The sequence below is a fragment of the Chroicocephalus ridibundus genome, chromosome 4, assembly GCF_963924245.1.
Source record: "Chroicocephalus ridibundus chromosome 4, bChrRid1.1, whole genome shotgun sequence".
Lineage (NCBI taxonomy): Eukaryota > Metazoa > Chordata > Aves > Charadriiformes > Laridae > Chroicocephalus > Chroicocephalus ridibundus.
Window position 1 is genome coordinate 72,874,272 of NC_086287.1, and position 24,392 is coordinate 72,898,663.

The 24,392-nt window shown below is 46.9% G+C and overlaps 4 protein-coding genes across 10 annotated transcripts in view; 2 read left to right on the top strand and 2 right to left on the bottom strand.

The window, feature by feature from the left end:
- The window catches only part of CPNE2 (copine 2), a 61,621-nt gene extending 56,680 nt beyond the window's left edge, over positions 1–4,941 (top strand). For all 5 annotated transcript variants that reach the window (XM_063334002.1, XM_063334004.1, XM_063334003.1 and 2 more), the window contains exons 15-16: positions 260–496; positions 1,500–4,941. In XM_063334002.1, coding sequence (XP_063190072.1) covers positions 260–496; positions 1,500–1,607 — 345 coding nt within the window. In that variant the 3' untranslated portion in view covers positions 1,608–4,941. The remainder of the gene's footprint in view (positions 1–259; positions 497–1,499) is intronic.
- Positions 1–20,351, bottom strand: part of POLR2C (RNA polymerase II subunit C) — a 241,815-nt gene extending 221,464 nt beyond the window's left edge. The window contains exon 1 of the mRNA XM_063334011.1: positions 20,340–20,351. The gene's annotated coding sequence lies outside the window, so the exon portion shown is untranslated. The remainder of the gene's footprint in view (positions 1–20,339) is intronic.
- PSME3IP1 (proteasome activator subunit 3 interacting protein 1) lies at positions 5,075–20,381 on the bottom strand. 2 transcript variants are annotated; one of them, XM_063334014.1, is made up of 7 exons: positions 20,276–20,381; positions 17,144–17,289; positions 16,867–16,965; positions 13,280–13,402; positions 9,061–9,193; positions 6,987–7,051; positions 5,075–5,831 (listed from the first exon to the last, which is right to left on the bottom strand). In XM_063334014.1, exons 2-7 carry the CDS (start codon positions 17,271–17,273, stop codon positions 5,614–5,616), a joined length of 768 nt encoding a protein of 255 aa, XP_063190084.1. In that variant the 5' UTR covers positions 17,274–17,289; positions 20,276–20,381; the 3' UTR covers positions 5,075–5,613. The 2 variants fall into 2 exon arrangements, with proteins under 2 accessions (XP_063190084.1, XP_063190085.1); XM_063334015.1 differs by having other exon boundaries at positions 17,144–17,284; positions 20,276–20,360.
- Positions 20,382–20,612: 231 nt separating this feature from the next.
- The window catches only part of RSPRY1 (ring finger and SPRY domain containing 1), a 40,244-nt gene continuing 36,464 nt past the window's right edge, over positions 20,613–24,392 (top strand). Inside the window, exon 1 of one of the 2 annotated variants that reach the window (XM_063334017.1) lies at positions 20,613–20,745. The gene's annotated coding sequence lies outside the window, so the exon portion shown is untranslated. Of the gene's footprint in view, positions 20,746–21,139; positions 21,253–24,392 lie in introns of those variants that run through there. The other variant, XM_063334018.1, reaches the window with a different exon arrangement.

The window sequence follows — 24,392 nt, forward strand, 5'->3', positions numbered from 1 at the left end:
GGGGTGGGAGTTGGTTTGTTGGTTGGTTATTATCTATCAAAAACCAAGGGGAGCAGGCACACCTGAAATTCCTGGGTGCTGCTGAAGGGGGGGGTGATGTCCCTGTCCTGGAAAGCACCGCACCTCGTGATCCCAAATTCCCAGGGGACCCGCCTCCCCCCGACCACCCTGGCCACTCGCACGCTGTGGTGAGGGTGCCCCTGCATCCCGCTGGGTCTGACACCCCCCCTCCCCCCCCACCCCGCCTCCCCCTCCGCAGCAATACTTCATCCTCCTCATCATCACGGACGGGGTGATCAGCGACATGGACGAGACGAGACACGCCGTGGTGCAGGCGTCCAAGCTGCCCATGTCCATCATCATCGTCGGGGTGGGCAACGCTGACTTCGCCGCCATGGAGTTCCTGGATGGGGACAGCCGGGTGCTGCGCTCCCACACCGGCGAGGAGGCCGTGCGCGACATCGTCCAGTTCGTGCCCTTCCGGGATTTCCGCAATGTGAGTGTGGGCGGTGAGGAGCGGGGTGGGGGGGTCGCAGGCAGAAAGAAGCGGGGGGTCTGGAGCCTGGAAATGAGCCTGGGGGTGGAGCAGCCTCTGCTCAAGGCAAAAGGCAGAGGGCTGACACCCTGCCTTACCCTGGCCCTAAACGCCACAGCCCTCGGGGATGCTGCATGGACCACATATATCAACGCTGCAGCTGCATCACCGTAACGCACGCCAGCTGAGCATCCCCCGTCTCTGCCACCCCTCGTCAAAAAACCCCCAATTAATTATCACGGGGGGTCATCGCAGCGAGCTGGGGCGGCCCTGGGCTTGCATCCCTTGCCGTGGTCCCATGCCACAGTGTCTCCCCCTCTGGCCTCATCCAACACCCACGTGCTGAGGGGTTAAAGCCGAATTGCCCCAATTGGGAGTGAGCCCCAAGCACCCCCACCCCCTCCGTCCCGCCCGGCGCCGGTAGAAAAGGGTGACGCTGGCACTGGCCCTGTGCGTGTCCCCTCTGCGGGACCGTCCCTCGCTGCCCAACCGTGTGTTAGGAAAAAGCTGATGAAGGAAGAAAAAAACCCAAACCCAACCAACCAAAAAAAAAAACCAAAAAAAAACCAAACCAAAAAAGAAAGAGAAAACGAGCTTCCCATCTCCATCGGCCAGGAGTCGGCCCTGGGTCGGAGGGCACAGGGTTGCCCAGAGGGTGCAGAACATCAGCCTGTGCTTATCCTACCCCTTTTTGCAACTAAGCAGTGTATTTGTGTTTCACCTGATGGTACTCAGTACCTGCTTTTTCTAACCTACCGAGCATGTTTTATTCCTCCCTACCGGTGAATTATCTCCTGGAGGGGAGGTGTAGTACAGAATACCACCCCGGGTGTATAAAACGCTGGCTGCCAGTGGGCTCTAGGGGGTATTAAACAAAAGGCTGGCGTTGGGGACAGCCCAGCCGTCGTCTCGGTGGGTCCCCTGCGGCCGTTCTGAGGCCGGCGTCTGCTCCTCTCGCCTGCAGGCCCCCAAGGAGACCCTGGCCAAGGCTGTGCTGGCGGAGCTGCCCCAGCAGGTCGTGCAGTACTTCAAGCACCGAAACCTGCCGCCCATCAACTCGGAGCCCGCATAGAGCCGCGTCCTTCTGCATGCCGCTGAAGCCCTCCCGAAAGCGCATGGTCCACATGCTTTTTAAGAGAAGAATACCCTCCCCGAAACACTTTGTACTTCTTAATTTAATTGCTAAGTTCTTAAAACTCATCCCAGAGAAGCGTCTGGATTCGTTTTGTACAGTCCCGCCCGAGGTAACACTAAGCGGCCCGGCCATGCCCTGGCCCTGCTCTGTTGAGTCACTTTTCAGTATTGAATGTACTTTGTATAATTTCAGTGGAACAGGATACAATTTTTACAATCAAAACTTGCTTTTTCCAAGCAACGAAAGGCTTAATATATTATTCTCATTCGATGAACTGGTCATTGTATAGTTCCTGTATCTATGTCGTACCTGTACCTCTGTCACGCCCTACGTTCATTTTTATACTGTGTACATGTTATATTTGTTATACTCAGGTTAATAAAGAAACTTGGACATTTAAAACAAGGGTCTCCTAGACAGGAAGGTCTGGGAACGTGGGTGTTCGTGTCACCCTGGGATTAGCCCCAGGCCATCGATGGCAGCGCCGTGCCGGAGAGTGACTGAAGGTGGAGGTGACCATGGATGTCCCGAGGAGGGCAGCACCCCCTCAGCCCCCGTCAAGCTCTCGGTGCCCGCCTGAGCCGAGGGCAGGGGCTGGTGCATGCGCGTGCTTGGGAGAACACCACTGAACCCACACCAGACAGGCAGAGGGAGTTTCACGGTTCACCGCTGCTTCATCTCCGGAATTTTTTCCGAGCAACAAAAGCTCCCTGCTGCCTGGAGGAGAGGGGCTGGGAAACGACATCCCGGGCTCCGGCAGCTCTGTGGAGCTGCTCATCAGCAGCGTGTGCGTCTTCAGCACTAATTGCTGCCTTCTCCTCTAGTTATAGATTCAGGTCTTTTGAAGCTGGCAGGTAGAATTGGATCCGTTGCGGGGATCACCAGCCTTACTCTGAACTCGGGGCGAGCTGGCCTCCCTTCTCCCCATCAGCCAAAGCGCTTGCGGTAGGAGGTCGGTGTCTCTGTGCAAAGCCCGGAGCCAATTTGCGCACACGAGTGCTGCTGGCCATGCTGGCTGCCACCGACCAGCGCTAGCGAGTGGGCGGTTGCCACGCGCGGTGGCCACGGAGCCACCAGCAGGCAGACTGCCCCACTCCGCCAAAGCACGGCGGCAAGGCTGACGGAGAGGCCCCAAGCCAGCTCCAAGCATGGCCCTGGGCGAGAGCCCATCCCTCGGGAGAGGTGGGCCCGCTCCGTGAAAACATTTGCCATGCAAACCCCCTGGAAAGGGAAAAACCCCAACCCACACCACCCCTTTCCCAACGGAGAGGCAGCCTTTGAAGGGTGGCTCGTTCAAAAATCATGCTGTGTATGGCTCAGCTTCCAGATCAAAGCCTGTGGCTCTGGAAAAAGACGATTATTTTTTTTTTCTTTCCATAAGAGAACCTCACATGCAGCTGCACTGGCTCGTAAGCGCTTCTGCTAGTAAAGCGTTTGTGGGGGTTTGTCTTTGGGTTGTTTTTTTTTTTTTAACACCTCTCTGAAGCTTTAACAACTAAGACAGACAACAAGCAGTTTACGAAGCTGTCCCTGGGGAGGGGATGAAGCACACGCCATGCAGTCATGGCAAAGAGAGAACAGTCTTTAAAAGAAAAAAAAAACACCAATAATAAAATAAAATAAACCAAACAAAACCCCCCAAAACATCTAAATCCACCACTAGAATGACAGAGCTGCTGGAGCCAGCCGTTCTCCTCCAGCACATCGGCCCCGCGGCAAGGTTACTGCCACAGCTGCCGTCTCCAGAAGGTCTGATTTATCCTCCATCCCTCGTGCTACGTCCCAGCATGTGTCTCACTGCATTTCGGTAACTTAATGTCAGATGACTTTTAACCGTAAGAAGGTAAACGGGACCAAGGGATGGAGTGAGGAGCTGGGACAGCTCTGCCGAGCGTTCACGGGGGCCGGGCCCTGAGAAGAGCAGAGGTGACTCGGACTCAAAGGCTTGTGCGAGCTCAAGGCGTTCCCTGAGCACCCTAAAAGAAAGCGGGGCGCTCTCAGGCCTGCTTTTAACCTAATTACAGCTCCTCCTGGCCATGCAGGGTCCAGCATAACCACCATCACCCCCTCCGGGTCCCACCTGCAGCCCCTGTGGACCACCACCACCTCTGCCCACAACTGGCTGCCAAATGCCGCTAAAAATTTCTGGCCAAATCAGCCGTTTTGACTGCAGTTGCACTAAGCATCACTCAGGAAAAGGGCCCCAGCGTGCTCCCAGCCAGGCCAGGCTGCTCCGACTCTGCAGAGGAGTTACTGATCTAGCTTAATGCCAGGGAAGGACACCTACATCTCTCACTCCAACCGCTCAGGGCTCTTACAGATGGGACTTTCAAGAAAAACAGGCATTTTTTTTTTTTGTGCACCCCTTCTGTACCGCTCCATAGCTAAGTATGATGAAAGTCATTCAAAGCAAAGCACTAGGGAGGCGGTGAGAGCTCTCACTATTTTCCACCTGAAAGCGCCATAATTAGAGTAGCTGGAGAAGAGACAGGAGCAGCTCTGGAGCAAACACGAGAGAGGGGCCAGGCACCCAGGAGAACAGGGGAGGAATTACAGTGTGGTTTTAAGGATCGGATTGTGGAACAGGGTTGCGCAAACAGAAAGGGTATTTTGGCTAAGGATAGCTTCAGCGTGAGCCTAACTCTTCTTGTCTCCTTTGAGGAAGTTCCAACACTCAAGCCAAGGCATGACTCCTACTACAGGCCTTCAGGGTTCGTTCCTTTTCTCCCAGCTGCTCTCTTCCGAGTTGCAGAGTTCAGGTAACTGCCCTTCGGTCCGCACGCATCGGCTGCTTTCTCAGAAGCGCGCACACTTCGGAGTAGTACGTAGCGCAGGACTGCTGTGAAGGAGAGTCACAAAGGCTCTTCCACCTCTGAGCGGCCGCGCGGAGCTGTTCCACCCCACTGACCTCCCGCCAGCACTGTCTGCACACAGATGAAAAGGACGGGCCGCCAGTCTTTCACAGCCTACTTCTTGCTTATGCCTGGCTCCCCGCTCCACACCACCCATAAGCATTCCCATGTCAGGTTTCCTAAATCCAGCACAACTTCAAAAACCACTGCCAAGGACGGTGGAGTTCTCCAGCTTCCACACAAAGAGGTCTGACTGAACGGGGGTATCCCACCCACTCCGCACTCATGCTCGTCAGGACGCTGCCGCAGGAAAGCTGAAGGACCTGTCGAGCGCCGGTGCCAAGAGGGATGGCTTTGAGCAGAAGAGCCAACTGCAGCTCCTCTCAACCCACTCAGAACAAGAGTCTTCCATCACCATCTCCACATTTGTAGGAGGCTGGCTTGCACTTCTCCCGGGTGGCGGTTTGAGGAAGGGGCTTGTCGGGTAGCGCAGAAATTGCTTAATGGAATGGGAACAATTATGAATGGCACAAGCAGAGATAAAAAAAAAAATGCATTCAGAATGTCTTTAATCATGTAACACTAAAACTTCTTTACAGTGTCATGGCAATCTACACTTCACCATCTGCTTCATTTTTGTTCTGCCCCCATTTCTCAAATACAGAATAAAAATGACATTTTAAAACAGAACACATGGCTGTTTCTACAAGACTTCACTGCCTCAAGTGAATTTCACTGCCTCAGGAGTATTTTTTTGTCTGTTAGTCTTGTATCCAGAATTCTTTCTTTCCCTAAGAATTTTAAAAGATAAAACTCTCTCCTCCCTACCCTCAGACCTTTATTACATTACTAGGTGTGCCTTCTGGTTTAGGATGGCAGCCTTTCTTCCAGGCTCAGTATGCACCCCAGAAATGGAAAGTGGGGGGGGGGGGGGCGGGGGGGAAGACATAATGAGTTATTTTAGGAGTATCTGAGTGTATTCAAGTTGAGAGGTTAGCTAGAAAGATTACATTTGGGGCAGAAGGATGCATCAAGCATCCATCAGGGCTTTGGAAGATACTCTGCACTACATTACACACGGAGGGATTTCGTTATGGACCATCAAAGAAACTGTTGCTACGAAAGACAGAAGAGACTATCTTTCCAGTGGAATTAATAGTGCCTTCGCTGTCCGAGCTGGACTCGGAATCGCTGCTTCCTGAGTAGGCGCCCAGGCCAGGCAGGATCCCGATGCACACGGCTGCGGAGGGACAGTGGACCGTGGAGCCTCCCACCGAGCTGCTCCCCAAGGGGACACAGGATGGTTTTTCTGAAAGAGAGGTACCTCAGTCAAAAAACGAGAGTGCAGGAAAAGGCTTTTAACGAGCCCAGGAACTGCCGCGCGTCATTCACCTGCTATCACCACATCAGCGGTGGATGATTGCAGGATTTAATTAAAGCGTAAGGCAGCTTTATGCTGCACTCAAACTATTCTGACAGGAAGGACTTGCTACCTCAGGGGATTTTTTTTTTTTTTTCCTTCATCACTAGTTTAAGCCCAGCTCTATGCTGGCATTACAGAATTTTATTCTGAAGTTGTCAAGTTTGATGCTTGTCAAGTACCAAACCCACTAAATAAGAATAAATAGCTCTGCTTTGTGTAATTGAATAATTTTTTGTGATATGACAGCATAGTTGGGGAGAAGTTTTATTCCATTGCTCTGCTCGTCAACATCTCCCCTCTTCCACAGCTAATTAATTATTTCCAGTGTTCTGAAAGTTTACTGAACAGAAGGAGATTCAGGAAGCGCCTTGGGTTGTCATTACACAATTGCAGCTCACCCTATCTGTGTCAGAGTTATCTTGACAGCAAGTCAACCGCAGCCCTGACAGCTAAGACTGAAATGCAACTTAATTCTTCTTCTACTTCCCCGTAATTTTCTGAAACAAATTGGTTTCAGGATGGACAAGATCACTTCATGGCATGAAAAGCTAATAGTGGAGGTATACAAACGTATCAAACGCAGCTGTGCAGAGGGAGGGGACGATCTGTTCTCTGTGTCTCCTGTCGACAGAACAAGCGCTAGGCTCGAAAGGCAGCTAAGGAGAGCCCTATTAGGTATAAGGTAAAACTCTTTACAGGTAAAAATCAGTTAAGCATTAGAATAAACTGCCTAAGGAGGGTGCGGAATCTCTATGTGTGGAGATTTAAGAGCAGCTTAGACAAACACCTGCCAGGAATGGTTTGGGCAGGGGATGGTCTGATGACCCGCACAGGTTCCCTCCAGCCCTATGTTCTCTGAAGGCTGCCAGCACCTATAGTTACCATTCCTACTGCTTTAAGGGAGAACATGCCAACCGCGGTCTGTGCTGTCTTGCATAATGAAGGAGCAGAAAAGCAGATCCTCTATCAGATCTAACACCAAGTCAGTTGCTGTTCAGGTGAGACACAGGCAGCTTCCCACATGGAGAAATCAAGACGTACCTTGATTCTTTTCGTCATGATCGGTCTCTAGTTTCAACCTCTTCACACTGTTACCACCATCTGAACTGTGGGGGGAGGGAGGGGAAAAAAAAAAGAAGAAAGCGTCTTGTTCCTCATAAGCAACCACTTAATTACTGTGAAGTTAAAGTCACATCTTTGCCTCAAATGCTGCAGTGAATGCCAACAGGGTCCCCTGATGACCACAGCACTTCTAACTGCTGTTAGCTGGGGCTCCTTGGGGAACATGCAGGATCCTAGAAAGAGTCAACACCTACACCGCAAGCAGCGACTGTTAACCTGGGAAACAGAAACGTGCCTCTGGGAGTCCAAGTCAGACCTCTCGCACAGCAACCCAGAGCCGCCTCTGCAGCTGGAAGTACCCCACAGGAGATCAGGAACAACTACCTGAGCTTCAGCCACCCCACAGACCACAGGCTTGCACAAGCGGATGATGACCATGCTCGCTGCTGCAACACCTGTGTCCTTCCCCTCCCAGGGTTTCCTTCCCTTCATTCAAACACCTAGAGCGCCTGCTCCAAAACACCTAGAAATCTTGCACCCAGTAAGACACCTGGTAGGTTTTGCATCAGTTCACATGCAGCTGCAGTGTCTGAGCTAAAAAAGAAAGTGGTTCTTTTTGGGTCCAAAGCGGTGTTGGGGGAGAAGAGCGTTACTTGGGCTTCTGATGCTTCAGAATTTCCATAGCTCTTTCTTGTCACTGCTCAGTTTCTTTTTCCCCCCTCTCGCATGTTCCCAACCCTAAGCCATCCACATAAACAAATGCTTCCCAGCTTCAGCTGTGATGAACTAATGAAGTACGAGTGTTTTTATGCATTAACTCTTTTCTGTCCCCGTCAGAACATGCAGTACAGATGAAAGGCTATTCTGTGTAGGGAGGTTTTAATAGTAATAACACCTCTACAGGAAACTACAAAGCTCAGAGAGCAGATGTTGAGCTCATGCTACACTTGGTTTTGGCCAGTTTGCGACAAAAGATCAGATGGCAAAAATAGAAGACTGCAAAGCAAGTCTGTGATGGCACTGACATGTCAGTTAAGATGCTCTCTTCAAATAGATGCCATCTGCAGACTTTAGATGTGCCATTACGCACATGCCAGCTCCTTCTCTACATCCTACTGTGTTAAGTACCAGTAGTTACAAGAAAAAAAAGTATTGTTGGCTGCTTCTTATCAGTTCAGGCGTTCTCTTCTCTGCCCTCCAAAAACCCAAACAACTACCCAACCCCCCACACATCAGGTGGTGGAAGCGCTTACTTCAGTTTCCAGACATGCAATTACTGCTGTACTGGAAGCTAAACATCACCCTACAAGATAAGCGTCTAAAATAATCTCTCATTCTCTAGGAGAGATTCAAAAACACTGACTGAACTTCTAGATGTCGGTAATCATCTTAAGTATTAGACGACTCATCTGTGGTCCCACATGCCTAGATTCTCCATAACCTGTAGCAGACCAGCAGCTGCGTTTGCAGGCCAAGATCAAAACAGTAAAGAGATCACAAACCCAGCTGCCATCTCCCTGGGATGGAAAGGGTGTTGATGCACCAGCACAAATCAGCGAGAAACAAGGGAAGTTTGCCTGATGCCCTCGGGATCAAATTGGTACACAAAGCTCTTCTCTTGTAACCTATGTCTCCCCCATGCCGCCCCCCAGAAGCGATTAAAACAATCCATTTTAGACACAGATAAAATCGGCTGATAGATTATGCAAACCTGAGCGAAACTACACGAGTGAGGTGACACTGGTATCTACAAATAGAGCTGTAAAATAGATTCCCTCTAGATCCCCAAACAGGATTGCCCAAGCCTGGCAGTCTAGAGTGAAGAGTCTACCCACTTGCTTTACACACACTTATCTATTTCAATTGCTTCATGTTTTTCCCACAGTTTGTGAGAGCCTATAGAAACAAGGCTGGTCTTTTCTTATACCTCCCCCCTTTTTTTCTTTAGGGCTAAGGTTTACAGCTCGCTCTCTGGAGGCAGTTTTGGCCTGCCTCCCTTTACACTGCTAACTGGGTTCTGTTCCTCATGAATTTATAGAGGTGTGAAACTAACCTTCTGTGTTTCACAGCTCCTGCCAACAGCTTTGCCTGAGAGAATTTGTTCTTGTTTTCCACTGACTTCATGGGCAATTTCTTCTCAGTTTCCTTCTTTGGGTCCATACTGACTCCCACTTTGGTGAGAGTGCTGTGAATTAAGGGTTAAGGATCAACCAGGAAGGAATGGAGAGAACAGACACTTCCTCTCCGATATATTTAGCCAGCTCTGCTGACAGCAGCGACCAAAGTTCATTCACATATTCTATCAAAATAAACTTATTTGTAATGACATTTAGCTGGCATCTTTGGCCAAACCAGAAGAGACTTCGCCCTCTGGGTGTGGAGCTCTCTGAGGGATCAATACCAGCTCTCCCTGTAAAGACGTCCAGGCAGCAGACTAGGAGCTGCTTTTCTGGAGTCCAAAACGCACACCACACACCGCATTCAGCACCCGTAAACACACCCATCGTCCTGCCTTTTCCTACAGGTCTTAGAAAAGCAAAAAGGTCAGGCTGGACCAAAAATAAATAATAATAAATAAGTAAAAGGGCAATGCAGTACTTCAGACTTCTACAGAGATCAGCAAATTTACAACTCAATCTGCTGCTTCAACCCCTAATCCTTACCAAAAAAACCTAAATAGCGATACGTGGGCTCACTTCCACTCCTCAAACCCTCTTTTTGCTGAGCCCAGCAGATTTTAGCCTACCAAAGCAAAACAGTTCAATTTTCTATTTTGGTATTTCTCATCCTGACTTTTCAGCTCATCTCTACATAAGGGCCACAAGGCTATCGCTGCCGGTTTGAACACCAACTCCAGGAGGAAGGAGGCAGATGTGATTAAAGGGCGCGTGTGATCCAACACTCACCCAAAAGACTGCGACTGCACAGAAAAACTAAGTAGCTTAAAAGAGTGTTAGCAAGGTAGGATGCAGCTGAAACCTCTAATGAGGTGGAGAAGCTTAAGCAGGTTCTCAGACGGGATAAGAAGGAGCTTGGTCTGTCATTAAGGCACACTCACCCTGCGCACACACTAGACAGGTCTCCTTCTGCAGCAGGATCTAGTCCCCTCCCTGATAACAGTTAATGTCCAGCTGTATCTGATGAAGCGAGGCCCATCAAAGGTCCTGTTTGTTAATGGGGTGCCAGGGGAGTCAAAAAAGCTGCTGCAAAATTTTTAAACTGCTCATAGCAAAGGCAAATCAACCTCATTTAAAAGGGTATTTGTTTATAACCCTAAATCTAGCTTACTACCAGTTTCTTCTCTGACTACAATCCCACTGACCAGGTGACAAGCTGGAGTTTCACCCTGTGAAACCTGTCCCAGTTATTGCAGACAAATACTGGATCGTGAATTTCATGTTGATGGACCATATATTTTATGTCACAGGTTTTTTTGCCCCACTGAACGTCTGCAAATCCAAAACTCTTACACCTTCCTTTGAAGTGACACACTCGAAGTCTCCAATCACTTTACCATTAGGAGCGTTCAGATGCCATTCCTTATTTGATTTTCCTAAGGATACAGCAGTAACCCAGACTGCTCCCTACCTCAACTGGAAGTCCTCTCAGCCAAAACCAGACCATTCAATGCTATTTATTTTTTAGGATGTCACAGGAGTGCCATCCTGTGGCTATCAGAAGCAATCTGAAAGCTCGGTGTGTCGAACACGGTTTGATGTTGCAACACACGATTCCATGCACTGCACTGTTCAACTTCCACGTTTAGGTTCATTACCTTGTTATATTCTAACACTGCACTACAAAAGTCTGGCTGAGGAACTCAAAGACTTTTCCTTTAAAAAAATACTGGATTAAAGGCTTTATACTTGCACCCAGGATGCCATTCTCCTAACACTCAACTACCAGAGACATGGCACATTTTTAACAGAGATTTTATATGTACCGCCATTAGCACATGTAACGCTATACCTCGCCAAGAAGTGTCCCCTCTCAGGAAGACTACATTAGAAATAAACCTCTCAAGCCTAAATATCAACTGCATTAAAAGAGCTGTCCTACAGTAAAGCCCGCTTCTTGCAGGGGTACTTGTCCTACGCTTACATAGGATTTAAGACAAGAGCATCTTGTTCTCAAACACTTCTTGTAACTGGCTTAAAAAAAACCAAACAAACAAACTGTAAATTTTTAAACTCTGTCAGACCAGTGGGGTCTGGATAGGGTAAGGAGTAAAAAACACTAGCTGTTTACGTAGGAGGAAGTAAAATTCCTATGCATCCATGCATACGAATTTCTTATGCTTGAGAGCGCATTAAAATATTCCAAGGCATGTTTATCCTTAAGCTATATATGATTTCATGATTTTTCAACCTAAAAAAATGAAGGAAAAAAAGAAAGAAAAAAAGCTCCATACTCGATGTAGATTTTACCGTGAAATTAATGCCTCTGGGGAGCTTATTGGATGTTGTACCAGGAAAAAGACCAAATAATCAAACCCACTGGGTTGACATTCCTCTTATTCGTTTGGAAGAGCACTTGAACAGTACCTACAGATCCGGCACGTTTACCCAGGACCCACTGCTTTTTGTCACCGTAACATCAGCAACAACCTGCAGGTGCAAAACCACCTTTTGCATTTTAAAAGAATAACGCCAGCAAATTTCAAACACAGATGAGTTGTTTTGCAAGTTGCTCTGAGGTTGCTTGAAATGCTACGGTTAAATCAAAAACATTAAAAATTTTAAAAAAGGAAACGGAGTGGGCAAAACTTTTCAGTTGCTTGTGAGATGAGGCGACCTTAAAACATCTGCCCTCCCTCCGCCCCATCAGCACTAAGTTCTACAGTTTAATTTACAGCAAGATGCCAGATACAGAGCCAGATGATCTTACTAAGACTGCAAAGACTGAGATTAGATGGCCTGCACGTCTTGAACAGGCCCTGCTCGGTAAATTCAGCAATCAGTGGGTTATGTAGCTAATTCAAGACAACGTAAGATTCCCTCGGGGCCGGTATGGTTCACCCCAAGCGTACGTGACCTAACTAGAGCTGTCAGCTGCTTCTGCAGCACAATTTTCGACTGCACAGCCCTGCATCAGCCGGACCTGCAAGCAACCATCACCAAAACCAAATATATCCCATGATTAGATCCAACAAATCAAGAAAATACTTCAAATCCATCAACCAACTACAGCCTATGTCTGAAGTTAAGAAAAATAATGCATCAGTATTGCTTTTTCATAAACACATTACTGAGATAACTTGCATGCTCTTCACAGAACACACGCTCTAAGTCGTAAATCATTATTCAAGGTAATGCAGGTCTTTGTAGCAATGGCACTATTCAGCCTTATTTGCTGACTGGTTTCGGTCACCTCCTTGGGTCCACAAACTCTTTCGTTTATATTAAAGCATCCTTGAGAACTTGTGCTTTGTTCACTGATGACTTAAAAGCAGTGGTTTTCATTAGGAGGCAAAGAAACCATCAGGTTCTGCAGAGATTCAGTAAGCATCAAAAAAACCCCAACATTTAGCTTAGCACAGAAATCCTCAGATCATTCCAGCCTTCCTTGACTGGCACAGATCAGAGAGAAAAAGCATCCCATATTATTTTCTAGCACATCTTCATGAAGATTTGGCATTTAACAGCAAAGCCAAACTGTCCTGCTCTTAGTCCTGCCTAAAAGTCTGTATCACCCAAAGGAGCTGAGTCTCACGGGGCACTGACCTCTCAGAAGAAAGTCAGTGCATCCGCACAGATGTATTTAATTTCTCATCCTGCAGCTATCAGCAAGGGAGAAAGCAGCTAATACTTAATACAAGAATAACAGAGAGAACAATTCACACACGAGGTCAAACAGGTATTTTAAAAACAGACAATATGCAGTTAAAAAACCAAACAAGAACATTTACTTTTCAATAAGAAGACAAAAGCAAAAGTAATATGCCATTTTGCCTTTATGTTCTATTTCTCTCTTTAGCTATGGTATTTCATGCCCTCAATAATGGGAAGAAAAACCCAAACAACCAAAGAACCCAAACAATGAGGAGGGGGAGAAGGAAAGACAAGTACCAAAGACATGTGGGGGTTGAGGCAGAAGGGGAATATCAAACTTTACAGAGGGAGATCCAATAAAAACATTAAACTTTAAAAGTCTATCATTATACATGTTCTGTAAAGGAGTTTTATACAAAGAATGTCAACAACAGACTCAAACTACAGCCCAGTTTCTTAACCTCCTCCATATAACCACCAGCCATTTTAATGCAAAGGATATTCTGTATTCGTTTAGTTCTTTCAGCTCTTCTTCCCTTCGTTGCTTTTCTAGTAGCTCTTGCTGCCGAGAAACCTCATCAAGGAAATGCGTCTCATCTTCGTCTAAGCCTCTTACCATATTTTCTGCATAAAGGAAAAGAATGCATATTGATAAGCTAAAACCACTTAGGGAGCAGCCATTTATTTTGCATTACTTTGCCATCCACTTAGAACCTTTTCCGATGATTTCCAACCGCCCCAGAAAACATAGGTGAGCATCCACATCTTGCCTATGACATTTCTAATACTGCCGAGGTGGAACAATTTGCAGAAAGTCACTGGGATCGCGGGGAGCAGAGCGAACTGGGTACTCCAGCAGTCACGCTGTTGGGCCGAGAAAAGGGTACAAAGCAAACGCCACAAGCTATCTGCTGGATTCTGTAATTAAGGAGTAAAAACACTTCCCAGTTAATGACACAGGGTACTAACAAGCCGGAACTCTTACACACTCGAGCACACAAACTACAACAAACTAACACAGTTTGAACACAACACTATTACTACAGAGAAAAGCAGGACACAATTCACAGGAAGGCATGAAATGCTATTGGATTTGCTGATAAAATTAAAGAAAATCGACTCAGTTTTCACACCAGCAGGTTTTCTGCAGTTCTGAAAAGCCATTTGGAACAGGTTACACAAACCAAGGAATAGCCACATATATTTGCTGTTTTGGTTTCAGATGCTAAGTTGAAGCCTGTCTCTTCAGAATCTGTTCTTAAACCAACTGATAACTGGAAAAAACCACGCTACTTCGCCACATCAATCTCGCCTCAAAACAGAAAGTACATTTTCTTAAAGCAAACAATTAGTAACTTAACTGAGATTAACTGCTGTCTTAAAAAAAAAAAAAAGTAGAAGCAGGACAATTCTTAACTTCCAAATAAAAACAAACTATTTCTAAACATGCTACCCTACTTTAAGGAAGTACGCGCTAGTGCAGTATGAAGGTCTTTTATTTTCTGTTCTGCAAATGCTCAAGACCTCTCAATCAAATGATTTATTTAGAAAGGTAATAATTATTTATTTATTTATTTTCAGAAAGACCAAGTCTTGCTGTTTGTAGTCATCCTCAGAAATCTTAACCCAAACATCACCTTTAGCCTTCATTAGAGTTTAATTCTGTAAGAGGATTTTTAGGCTTTTACACGAGGTCACCATATTTTTTTTAATCTTCACCCACATTGTCAAGTCCTACTTACTTCAACAGCAAGCTAAGCAACCCATTTACAATGATAATCGGCAAGCGTCTGCCTTTGACAGAAAAGCTCCAGAAATCAATTATTATTTGAGGTTACTCTTTAGAGGCCGAGCCCTACTCCTTCCAACTCTAAGAATGCAGAGCTCATTTGTAAACCTTTAAAAAAACCAGTAACTTGCAGGAATCACTCCTGCTGCTGAGGGCCCCTTCAAACAGACAGCAAAAGTAGGGAAACTCTGGACATTTTTTGAAGCAAGTGACACGAATTCATTTCATTCTCTGCCCGTCTGATCTGCAAATGAAGAGAAGCAGCTTAGAGATGCTTATGGCTGGCGTTACTGAGATGCCCTACAGCAAGGTTTGCTCTCCAGGTTAGCAGGGATCTGTTATTCCGCAAGGATTGCCTTAAAAGCAGCAGCTGGTTTACTTCTCAGTTATCACCTCTCAAGGATGCTTCTCATTCCAGTACTTGGTTTACAGTTTCCCGAACCAAAGGGAAGACGTTGCAGACCTAACGTAACTCGGCAAGGGAAACAATAAATTTAGACAGTTATTAGAAGCCCTTCCCATTCAGGTTGATAGCAGTCAGTTTTCTGGTGGCTACTTGGACAAGAATTGCTTAGTCACATCACCAAAGATGACTTGGACCAAAGTTTACTGAAGTAAACTGGAAACTCTCCAGCTGGAAAGAGTCCCATAGGTACAGTCGGAGACTTCAATGCATTAATGCTGCTATCTGTACTTTCCACTTTTCACCACCAAAAATACAAGCAAAACCTAAGAGACAGCGAATAACTTCCACTTATCCTTATTTTGGCTACCATAATCATTCAGAAAGAAATTTTTTAAAGTCGTATTTCAGAGACTACTACTATTATTTTTCATTTAAAATGCTATAACATTCTACTAAAATTATTTTACTTTGAAAAGGAAGACATTCTTGCAATGCTGAATAACGTCGCAGAAAGAACTGCTAGCCTGTATACTGGTTTTATCTACACAAAATGTTTAGAGTAACTAAATTTGTGTGTTTATGCAAACACAATTCTGCAGCATTAACGTGTTTTTCCTCCCAAACTCCATCATCAATTCTGACCAATCGGAATCACAGTGCACTAAACTCGTTTTTTTATTCCTCCAAAATTCCCATGGATAGAAAAAATACTTAGGAATGTTTTAAGGCAAATTCAAGCATATTAGGGGACAACTCTTGTCACAAGTGGCCACAGTGGGCTGAAATCTGATGAGGTAAACTGGCGGTCCACAGTCCACCCAACACTGATCTTTAGTTAGTCAATTCCTCCCACTTACCTTCTCCCAAAGAAATGTGGCTACAGGAACAATTCTAAAAGCCTGTACTACAAAACAGGAAAGGCAATCTTGGTAATCAGTAATGCACTCGGTAGCATCTGCAGGGGCAGGGAGTGTTACCTAACAGAACTCAAAGATTGAGCCACAGTTAAAGGCAAAACATTATTTTTTTTGCATCACAAACAGAAAAGAAATTCTAGACAGAATACAGTTAGGCAAACTGGAGCTTAACGGACACAATAGTGGGTAAGGCTTCCAGCTAAAGAACCAAAATTGATCAGAACCCACCTTAAAATGGAGTCCCACAGTATCATTCTCACTTCTCTTTAGATAGAGCCAATAGCTCCCCTTTTTCCCAAAATGGTTGACTAATAATTTTCTAGTTCTCATTATCATCTTTGCACTCAGCAGCACATATACAGGTGATACAATGCAAAGGATTTTTCTATAAAACCAGAAATTCAAACATCAGTAGAAATTAGTTTTCCATTTCATTAGAAGAGCTAAATATCTACTTTTTGACTCAACTCCTGTATGCTTACTTCTTCCAAATAGTAATTTTGAGCCTCAAATCACTTTTGCGTCAACTAATACAGGTTGGAAATTTACCAGCTGCTAGAACACAATTTCTTTGAATTGATTCAAATAGGATGGTCTTGTGTTAAAAGTATAAGTTCAAGAGTCACAAAAACACATTACATTTCCACTTTTTTGTAGATCGGTATCAGGGTGTTTTTTTAATTAATGTGCAAAATAAGCCTAGTATTCCACACTTTACAGGAATGCAGCTTCATAACTGCAAGCAACTTTTGAGTTTTGCACGTGTGCAGTGCCGTCTCGGTGCCACAGCAATAGGTTATCTGCAGGACCACCCACCATCCTTGAGAAATGCAAGATTTCAGTTATACTTTTCTGAAATTTATCTCTCAGAGAGTCAGACACACAGCTGTGTCCCTCAGAGATTGTATACAGCTGTTGCACACAATACATGAAGTTTGCTGGGTCTCAGTTCAAAATAGTAACTTCTGGTGCTTACTGAATTTAAATTGCTCCTCAAACTCCTGCTGCTTCTTTTCTCTCTGTTCCTGAAGCCTCTCGTACAACGAACGTGGGTCATACGCCTCCTCTGGGCATTCTGAAAGGAAGGAACAAATCACAAAATGAGACCATATGTTAGAAATACTAAATCACCAACAATTCTTAGTTCCTTCAAGTGAAAACCTTTTCAACTTGCAGAATACAAGCTATTACCTTTTAGTTCCATTTTTCACAAAAGTGAATTACTCTCCAATCTCTTTTCTTATATCCCATACCTACTGGATCCTCAGGTTTTCGGACCTTTTCCCATTCCTCTTGCCTCCTCTTTCGCCGCTCCTCTAGCTCCGATTCAGACACAAACCTCTTGTTAATCACAAGGTCAGCAGTACCATCTCCCCCATCCATGGTGGAACAGACTGTCCTTTAGAAAAAACACAGTATGAAAGACATCGGGGGCCAGACTTCACTTGTCAGCGCATGAGACATTAACACACACCCTGAAAAACAGACTCACTGTACTTATAACTTCAGTTCTCTAAAGACCACTTCACGGTAAGTACTGATTGGGATCCCTACTGACTGCATAACTGTTAAGACTAATAGCACCACCTATTACTCCTTCTTTACTCTTTTTCATAATTTTGTCTTCCCTGCTAGTTGTCTGCCTCAGACTGTGTTTCTAAAAGTCACATTTTAATGGAATTTTGCCCAGCCTACTTTGGATTTACCTTGCTTAAATAAATATAAAAATTAAATTTAAATACGTTTGAAAAATTTGAAAAACCCCACACCTACACTCTCATCCTTTTATTTCGGTTCTTACATCTCCCTGCTCTGGAGAAAGGATCTGACACTTTGCCCTCACTTTACATAATTTCTTTCCGCCCATCCTGTGAAAGCTCAAGAAAGCTCGCCTGCTTTCAATTATATGAGTACACTTAAGTGATTAACAAACAGATTTCAGAAATGAGCAACTAATCTCTCTAAGCTTCAAAAGCATTCTGCACCTCTTTGCAGCTCTGGGGAGAGCTGGGCTTGGACAGACTATGTATGGGGGCGGGGGGGGTGCCATCTGTTGGGGTTCAAGAGGTCCGTGAAAGAGGGAATTCCCTTGGGCTAAAACAGGGCTGGGCTAAAACAGGCGCAGCACTTGTGACCAAGTGAGTACAGCCCCTGCTCATACCCTTCTCACCCACCGTCCGCTGCAAGAGATCATAATACCTGAGTATGCACCAACCAGGACCCTATTTCAATACTAGACGTAGGGTGGAGATGCTCCAAGGAGTCACCCTTAGAAGGAAACTCATGGTCTTGACACCTGTAAGCGCAGGATGAAACAAACCGCCTGCGCTAGTCTTAAGCGTCCCCTTTCCAGATTTATTTTGCCAGCTCCATGCTAGAGAATGAAGCATTAAGGCCTATTTTTGTTTCTTGCAACAAACCTGTATATGCAAGTACAACACAAACACAGCTGTTCATTTGAAGTCATGCTAACCTCACACTTTTTTCTAGTTTCTTCTCACTTCCTTGGTATAACTTCATCATGTACCCCAAGGACTACAGATAATTGCACTGCCAAGTATTATTCATTTAAGGATCTCACCCTGCCTGCATTTCACCACTGGAAGAGAACCCAGAACACTCACTGTTCCAGGGAGGGAGGGATGCAGTAACCCAAATAATGAAAGGAACCAGTTTATCACCTTTCCTTTGTACCACAAGGAATCCCTCCTGCAGGAAGCAGACTGCTGAAATTCTTACACGAACTGATACTTCTGTGGCATGTTGTTTCTAATACAAATGACAAATTGAGGTCTCAGAAGAAATCCAGGTTAGAGGACTGGAGAAATATTTGTTATAGCAGGATGCACTCTTAAGGTGGGAATTATCAAAAGACAAGACAAAAAGGATTCTCTTAAGAAGTGGGGAAAAGGACAAACCAAGGGCTGGTGATTTTATCTTTTTTTTTTTCTACTTTTTTTTTATTCTTTTTTGTTTATTTTTTAATATCTAAGAAAAATCCACCCTAAGACAAGTGCACTTTCCAGAAAGCATGTAGCACCTGCTCTTTGAGTATTATTTCTGAAGATGGTGCAAGCTGGAAACCTATAGAAAAGATGAAAATTTAATCTTCCTCCTGAACACAGGTCCTAAGCACAAGGCCAGCCTTCCTACCCAAGTGCTGTATAAACAAGATAACCTAGTTCTCCACTTGTGTCATCTCAACCCGCCCATTTGGAGAGGAAACAAAAGGTTTCAATACAATGGCAACAGAAAGTCATAAAAACAAACTGAAAGAGAGGGATTCAGCAAGGGCACAGTATCATCTGGGGACTAAAGCCTTCAACAGCAAAACACTTGCCTTCTGGATCAGCCAGTTCACTTAGACAATACATTTCAAGTTACCTGAAGTGGATTAAGGTTTAGTTACGACTAGACATACAGCTACGGTATTTTCACTACAATCCTAGAAACTGGTTGTCTTTCAGCAAATGTGCAACTTTACTGACAACCACATCCTGGGGCACAAAACTGTGTGAAAAAAAAAATAAAAACCAAGCAGCATGGCATTGAAGTACACTTGTACATAGAAAATTTGCTAATCTTGCTGTATCCTTTGCCCTCCTGCGCCTCAAACACACACAAAATCTTCCAGACCAGACAAAACACCTGTGTTTGGAAACTGTGCCCCATTCATCTATGGTTTTGTCTGGTGACTCTATTCTAGCGAGTGATAGCTGTCATTGTAAGTGACAGACATATAAGTCACAGCTATAAACTGCACCTTCTGATACTATCAGCTGGTAACATTCCCAGGATAAAAAAAAACAAAACCAAAACAAACAAAACAAAAACTTCACAGCCCTTCCCATCACCTAGACTGGAACAGATCTGGGGCAGAGGCGATGTCTCAGGCACCCGTGTGCAGCTCCCGGTGCATCCCGACCCCATTAAATAACGGCCTCCTCTACTCATCACTGCGAGAAACTCGGGCAGCGCTCCCCGCACCTCCGCGGCACATCACGTAAAGTGCCGTGCACCAAGCCTGGAGCCAGCCTGGTGCAAGATCCAGGCCGGAGGCGACGAGCGACTCCCAGCCGAAGTGCTGAAACCCGCTACGGGGACCTGCCACCGGCCGCTGACGGTGCCCAGGCACGCTGGGAGCGGGTCGACCTCTCCGGGGCAGGGCGGGTTGTGCTGAGCCGGGCCCTCACCGCCTCCTCTCTCGGCCTTCCCTCCCCCGGCCCGCTCCGGGAGCGGCCTCCTCCGCCGCCCGGCCTGCCGCGCTCGCAGGGCCTGGGCCCAGCCCTCTCCACCCCGCAGCCCATCCACGGCCGCTCTCACAGAGCCCCTAAGCCCTGCCCCAGCCGCCCCCCGAGGCTGGAGCCACCGCCGCCGCCACGTACCGCGGCCGCCGGCCCGTCACAGCAAGAGGCGCAGCCCGGCCCAGCGCGCCGCCATTGATCCCCGCGCACCGCACCGCACCGCCCCTCCCCGCTCGCCACCGCCGCTCGCCCCACCCCTTCCGCCCGCAAGAGCCAACCGAGTGAGCTCTTCCTCAGACGGCCCCTCCCCTCTGATAGCCAATCCCCGCCACTCTTACGGAAGCGGCGGGCGTGCGGGAGGGATGGCTGCCGGGCGACGTCAGGGCGTTGCCGCGCCGCCATTGGGCGAAGCGCTGAGGCCGGGGGCGGGGCGGGTCGCCCGGGAGACGGCGGGGGGCGTGGCCGGGCGGGGCGGGGCGGGGCGTGGCCGGGCGGTGCGCGGCCTCCATCTTTCTGCCGTGCGCCGCCGCGGCACAAAGGAGCGGGGCCGGTGGGCTGGGCCGGGCTTGGGGCGCGGGCCCCGCGGCGGCCCTGAGCAGGGTTGAGCTGAGGTAAACGGGGGCGGGCATCGCCCTCGGGTGGCGGCCGCGGGGCTGAGGTGGCGCGGAGCGGGCAGTGGGCTGGTGCTGAGGGGAAGGGGCAGCTCCGATGGGCCCGGTGTGCTGGAGGCCGGCCTTGGGTTACTGAGGGGAGGGCGCGGTGCTTGTCCCCAGCCCACCCTCAGCTTCCCTAGCAGCTAGGCGTACCGCCGCGGCAGGGACCGGGCGGGGTGAGGGCTGGGAGGTTGCCCGGTGCGGGGCTGGGGGCCGGGTCAGCGCAGCCCCGCCGGCCTGAGGCAGCGGTCCGCCACTCCGGTTTAAGTAGGTGGCACCCTAGGTTTTGGGGGACTCGTACTCCTCCTCCTCTGGGGGTTCACCCATACCTGCCCCCGAGGTCCCGTGAACCCCCCGGGGAGGGCAACCGCTGAGAACAAGCGGGTGGCCACCGTCTAGCCCTGCTTGCCGTGTGCCCGGCCGGGCTGCCGGCACCCGGTGCTGCGCATGGAGGCCCTGGAGCCGGTAAGAGCTGGGCTGAGTTGGGAGCTGGCAGAGGAAAGCGGCAGAAGGTGGATGGCGCGGGAAGGTGGCGGGGGCTTACCCCGAGCCCGGCGGTGCCCGGGGCCGTGGGGGGTTCCGGGCTCTTCCCGGCGCCTCCGGGAGATCCGCCTGGCGCCCGTATGACTTGCAAAACCACGGGCTTCGTGACAGCCCTTCGGTGCGCGTGGAGGGGACAGGATGACAAGCTGCTCTGGGACCTCCTGGGAACCCAGAAACGCTCAGAAGAATTTTATTGAGCCCTTGGGTATTTTGATATAATGTAAAAAGTCAGAATGCTGAAAATTATTTACTGCTCTCTATGTAAAAATATCTCCGCTGAGCAAGTTTCGTCTTTCTTACAGAGGATATGTGAGGATGAGCTACCAAATGCAATTATTTATCTAGATCATTTGTTTTGCATACTTGGGCAATCGATGAGGCAGCGGCACCTTTCCCAGTAGCGCGGTAACACCATGGCACTGCTTTGCTCTCTTTGTGAGGTGCTTATAAAGCAGGTCTTTTTGCTGCTTTGTATTATGTCCATATCAAGCACTAATTTCTCTTTTAAGCCCTCTGATTCTCTCCTTCTCGTTGCTGTTTCTATCTCGCATACCTTCATTTCCCCTTTTTTATTTTAAATATTACTATTTCTTATCTTCTGTTGTGCAGTGTCCCCTCTGGGTAGAGTGTTAGTGTAGGTGCCGAGAATGACTGTAGCTTTCTTGTTTTTCATTTTGTGTTTTGTTATTGCAAAATCTTGCTCTGAATCTCTCAGTATCCACCCCTAGCCCAGAGTTCATTTTGGTGCTCAGCCTGCATTTATCAGTATTTCTCACGCAGGGGAACTTTGTTCCATGGGGAAGCACGGACATAAGAGCTGCCTTTTCTCTTCTAAATTTATTCAGCCTTCTAGATACTGCATTGTTTTCTGAATGCTGATGTGTTTGGTGTTTTTTTTCCTTTTATGTCTGTGTCAGTATTTGTTTTCTTCAATGTAAGCAAGAGATTTTTTTTTTCCACTTAGCACTAGATTTGCCTCAGGCTTTTAATTTTTTTGCCCTTTGCCCTGCAGTGTAGGCATTAGTTTGTTTTGGTTTTGTTTTCTCATGCTGGTCCTCAGTTCGGTTCTTCTGCTTTGCTTACGATTTTCTGTACATCCATAAGTGCTATGTGGTTATTGTCATGTGGAGATCGACATACATTTATATACTGTGACTCTCCCCCTGTTTACTTCTTAGTATTATTTTTTTTTTTGCTATTTCCCTGCTAAACTATACAAATCTTTTTAACAGTGGATATTCTCATCGCCTATGAGCTGTCTGAAATGTTCCCTCGCGTCTTGTCTCCTCTTGGACTCCTGCTTTTGACTGTGGATTTCTGCAGGACTGTGCGTTCTCCAAACTTGTCATATCGTTTTAAGAGTCTAGGATGCTGTTAAATGTGTTTTTCTTTTGCATTTATCCAAATGCAGAGAATTGATCTGTTTGCTGCTCTGATCTAAATCTGGTCCATTCCCCTGCAAGTGCTTTTGCATATGTCTTTGTTCTCCTCTGCCGAGGCCCACTCAGCAAAAGAGCTCCATTCTCCTGCTGGCACCCTTCCTGTGTCTCTTCCTTTAGGACATTACTGTTACTGCTTTGTGCCCCAGCCTCTGCTGTTCTCATTTATACATCTGGTTGAATAGGTTGTGTGTTTCTCCTGGTGTGTTCTTTTTCAGCTGCGTGATGCACAACTGTAGTTACTTTTCATCTCTCCCTTTTTCATCCAAACACTCTCTCAAAGTTCCTGCTAACTCGAAAAGTTCTTAGCATCTGCTGTCCATCACTTGCGCAGGAAGCTTCTCCAGAATATTTTAATGCAATATTTTGCATTGTGCACAACCCTTATCGTTGCCATTGCTGATTGTTAGCTTAGCCGCAGTTACTTACCTTTTAGATCGCTGATACCTCCAATTCACCTAGTCCACGCACCTTCCTTATCTTCAGCTGCGATATCGGTGGGGTTTTTGGTTTCCTTGAAGTTTTTGTTTACCTTTAGCTTCTTACACACGGAGTTCAAGTGCAACACTTTGTGTTAGCCAGTCTGGTGTCCTGCTCTCTGGCCTTGTAATTCAGTGATCACTCAGTGGTTCCCGTAATCTCACTGTTAACTTCTTCTGTGCTTTTCTTGGTGCCCATTTTTTCTCTCAGAAGGGCCATGATGGCACAGCTTCTCAGCACTCCTCCTTGGTATGTTTTCAGTGTTTTCACATGGGAGGTCTTGGCTCACGGCATGTTAGATTTGCTGTGAGCCTCATGGATGGGCTGAAATAGATTACTTACAATATTTTGGTTCCGTCCTATAAAGTAGGGCATCTGTCATGCTCTGCCCCTTAGGTGATATCAAAGTTCATTTCCCTCAAGCTTTTTGCTTGTTTGTTAAAATTAAGGAATAAAAGGGAGATACTTGTTAGCCTAAGCAATAAGCTAGTGGTAAAGGTGGTGATTTGTTGTGGAATGCTTACTAGCCTGTTACTCTTTAGGCTTCTTTATTCAAATTTCTGTTCACATCAATATCTCCCCTATAGCTGATAACTTATTGTATTTTGAAATGTCTCCTATTGGTCACTTTAATTCACTTAGATATGTGGTGGTATCTTCACAAAATGGAGCAGAGCTCGTCACCTGCTGTTGGATTTCCCTCTCAACACAGAGGCAGCAAGTTAAAATGCTGCTGCCCTGTAGTAAATTGGAGGCAAGCTAATGTGATGAAGTTCATCCTGTTCTGCTGCATTGTCAATATGTTGTGGTCAGCATTTTAAACGGTTGGATTTGGGGGGATTTTTCCCTCTCCTGAGCTTATGATTGCTCAGTAGACTTTGAAATTATTCCTTGCTTTACGGTACTGTCGGCAGCTGCCTTGGATTGTCTTTCAAGAATCTCATTAGAGTTGTGTCATGTTGCTTTGCATTTCCTTGTGTCCTGACAATACATTTTGCTTTCCCTTCCCGGTTTGTACATGGTGACTGTGAAGTTGGCGTGGCAATGGCTGTGCTAGCATGATCTTTATTTCCTTTTCTGTTCTTAGTTAGGTCACTGAGGTCTAGTATAAGTCAAATGATCACGCGTGACTCATAAGGTTGT

Excerpts from the sequence above, each read along its gene's own strand:
- PSME3IP1 (XM_063334014.1), bottom strand. The coding sequence starts at position 17,273 with ATGGATGGGGGAGATGGTACTGCTGACCTTGTGATTAACAAGAGGTTT. Across the intron at positions 13,403-16,866 it reads TGAGGAGCAATTTAAATTCA|AAAATATGGTAAGAGGCTTA; the intron begins GTAAGCACCAGA and ends TCCTTTATGCAG. Across the intron at positions 7,052-9,060 it reads GGAGCTGTGAAACACAGAAG|TTCAGATGGTGGTAACAGTG; the intron begins GTTAGTTTCACA and ends CTCCCCCCACAG.